Source organism: Miscanthus floridulus, chromosome 13, assembly GCF_019320115.1.
Source record: "Miscanthus floridulus cultivar M001 chromosome 13, ASM1932011v1, whole genome shotgun sequence".
Lineage (NCBI taxonomy): Eukaryota > Viridiplantae > Streptophyta > Magnoliopsida > Poales > Poaceae > Miscanthus > Miscanthus floridulus.
Genome location: NC_089592.1, coordinates 72,563,977 through 72,566,128, shown reverse-complemented (window position 1 = coordinate 72,566,128; position 2,152 = coordinate 72,563,977). Strand labels below are relative to the sequence as shown.

At 57.0% G+C, this 2,152-nt stretch overlaps 1 protein-coding gene across 1 annotated transcript; it reads right to left on the bottom strand.

Annotated features, from left to right (window-relative positions):
- Positions 1–351: 351 nt before the first annotated feature.
- LOC136499161 (protein SENSITIVE TO PROTON RHIZOTOXICITY 2-like) lies at positions 352–1,623 on the bottom strand. The gene has a single exon (XM_066494855.1). The coding sequence runs from the start codon at positions 1,621–1,623 to the stop codon at positions 352–354; it is 1,272 nt and encodes a 423-aa protein (XP_066350952.1).
- Between the last annotated feature and the right edge of the window lie 529 nt (positions 1,624–2,152).

Here is a 2,152-nt window from a genome sequence, read left to right as displayed (position 1 = left end):
GCTTTGATGCCATCTTATTGGAGTATTAATTAGCACCATTTAATCAAAACTAAAATTGGAACTAAAACACACCCATCACACGAATTCATAATTACAGCTCTATATATATATATATATATATATATATATATATATGCCGATTGATCTAGCTACACACGAACAGCAACAGCATGAGTTTGATTGCAGTTTTGCCCTTTTCCTTTTTCAAGATAATGAAAACAGCAACCAAACTCATGTGTTAATTTGAGTGTTTTGCAAACACGGATACAAACACTATCTATCTTACCTGATATATAGGCAGTGCATTGCACCTTCATTCTCATCAAGTCTGATCTATCCCAAATGCCATTATTACGTACCGAGCTGCGTGGACGTCGACATCGACGACGACCTCCTGCCGCCGTTGGCCTGCCTGTCGAGCGGCACGGCGGGCTGGTGTCCGGTGAAGAGCGCGAGGTGGCCGACGAGCTTGTCCTTGCGGGAGAAGGAGGTGCCGCAGGAGCAGAGCCAGCGGTGGTCGCCGCAGTGCTTCTCGTGGGTGCGGAGGTCGGACAGCACGGAGAAGTGCTTGAGGTTGCAGCGGTTGCAGACGTACATCTTGGGGCAGTGGCTGCGCTTGTAGTGGTTCTTGGCGCAGATCACCGACTTGAGCGGCTGGAACTTGGCGTGCTTCCGGTTCCAGCGGCAGCCCTCCTGCGGGCACGAGTAGAACGACCTGCTGGTGGTGGCGGCGTCTGCCCCGGCCGCCGCCGCCGCCTTGGCCGGGTTCGCCAGCGCCGCGCTGCTCTTGTACTCGTCGCCGTGCGCGCGCATGTGCATGCGCAGGTTGGCGTCGCGCTTGAACCCCTTGCCGCACACCTGGCAGTAGTGCGTGTACTTGGCCAGCAGCTCCGCCGCCTCCAGCTCTATGATCGTGCTGGCGACGCTGACGCCAACGACCTCCTCCTCCTCGGCCATCATCACGGCCGTCGTCGTCGGCCTAAAGTTAGGATGTGATGACGATGGCATGGACGCCGCCGCAGCTACGGCTGTCGTCGTCTTTCTGTCATCGATACGCCCGCCGTAGCAGCCGCCGTGCTGGTGCTGCCACTGCTGCTGCATGACATGGTGGTCGATGACAGCCGCCTGCTGGTGCTGGTGGTCGACGCGGCCCTTGTTGTTGCCGTGGCAGGCAGCGACGCCGACGCTAATACTCCCGCCCTGCTGCTGCGCTTGCGCGGCGTTATTAGCGGCAGCAGCAGCGGGCGCAGGAGTCGCGCCGCCGTGGCCGCCGCACAGGTGCTGGAAGGCGTACATCATGGAGGAGGCGGCGGCGATGATCTCCTGGATGACGGCGCCGGCGCCTGGCGCGGCGGCGCCGGGCCCGGGCCCATCGTGCGCGACGGCGAGGCCGACGAGCGGCTGCAGCTGCTGCACCTTGTCCCTGAGCACGGACAGGTAGTAGAGCAGCGCGTGGCACTGCGCGTCGGCGGCGGAACCGGACCCCTCCGGCGGCGGCTCCGCCATGAAGCCGCCGCCGCCGCCATCCATGGTGGCATCGAGGGCGTGGCCATGGTAGAACAGCTGCTGCTGCTGCTGCTGCTGGTTCTGTAGGTAATACGGGTTCCCCCCTCCCCCGATCATGGTAGCTAGCTACTTTCTCGATCGATCTCAGGCTGATTAGCTTGCGGTTCGTGTTTGTACGCATGCGATATGGAAATCTAGGGGCCGGAGCTCTATTTGAGAGGACAGAGGAGGAAGAAATCGAGCTGGGAGCTGGGTCGATAGAGATAACAATCAAGGGCCGGAGTACGTGATGGGATGGAATGGAAGTGGGGAATTGTGAGTAGGTCAACTCAACTGGGGTTGGGGTTGGGGGCTGCACTTGACAACATCCCTACTTGAAGCCTCCCTCAAATGACACCCAGCCCGAAAGCTGACACACACTATTCTGCTTCTGCATGACTGGCTAGCTAAGCTAGCTAGCTTGGACATGTCAGAAATATGATAAACTAACTGCTTGTTTAGTTCCCAAAATGTTTCCCAAAAAGTGCTACAGTAGCCATCACATCGAATCTTGCGATACGTGCATAGAGTATTAAATGTAGACAAAAAAAACTAATTGCACAGTTTGGTTGGAAATTGCGAGACGAACGTTTTGAGCCTAATTAGT

Coding starts and splice junctions, on each gene's coding strand:
- LOC136499161 (XM_066494855.1), bottom strand. CDS start 1,623: ATGATCGGGGGAGGGGGGAACCCGTATTACCTACAGAACCAGCAGCAG.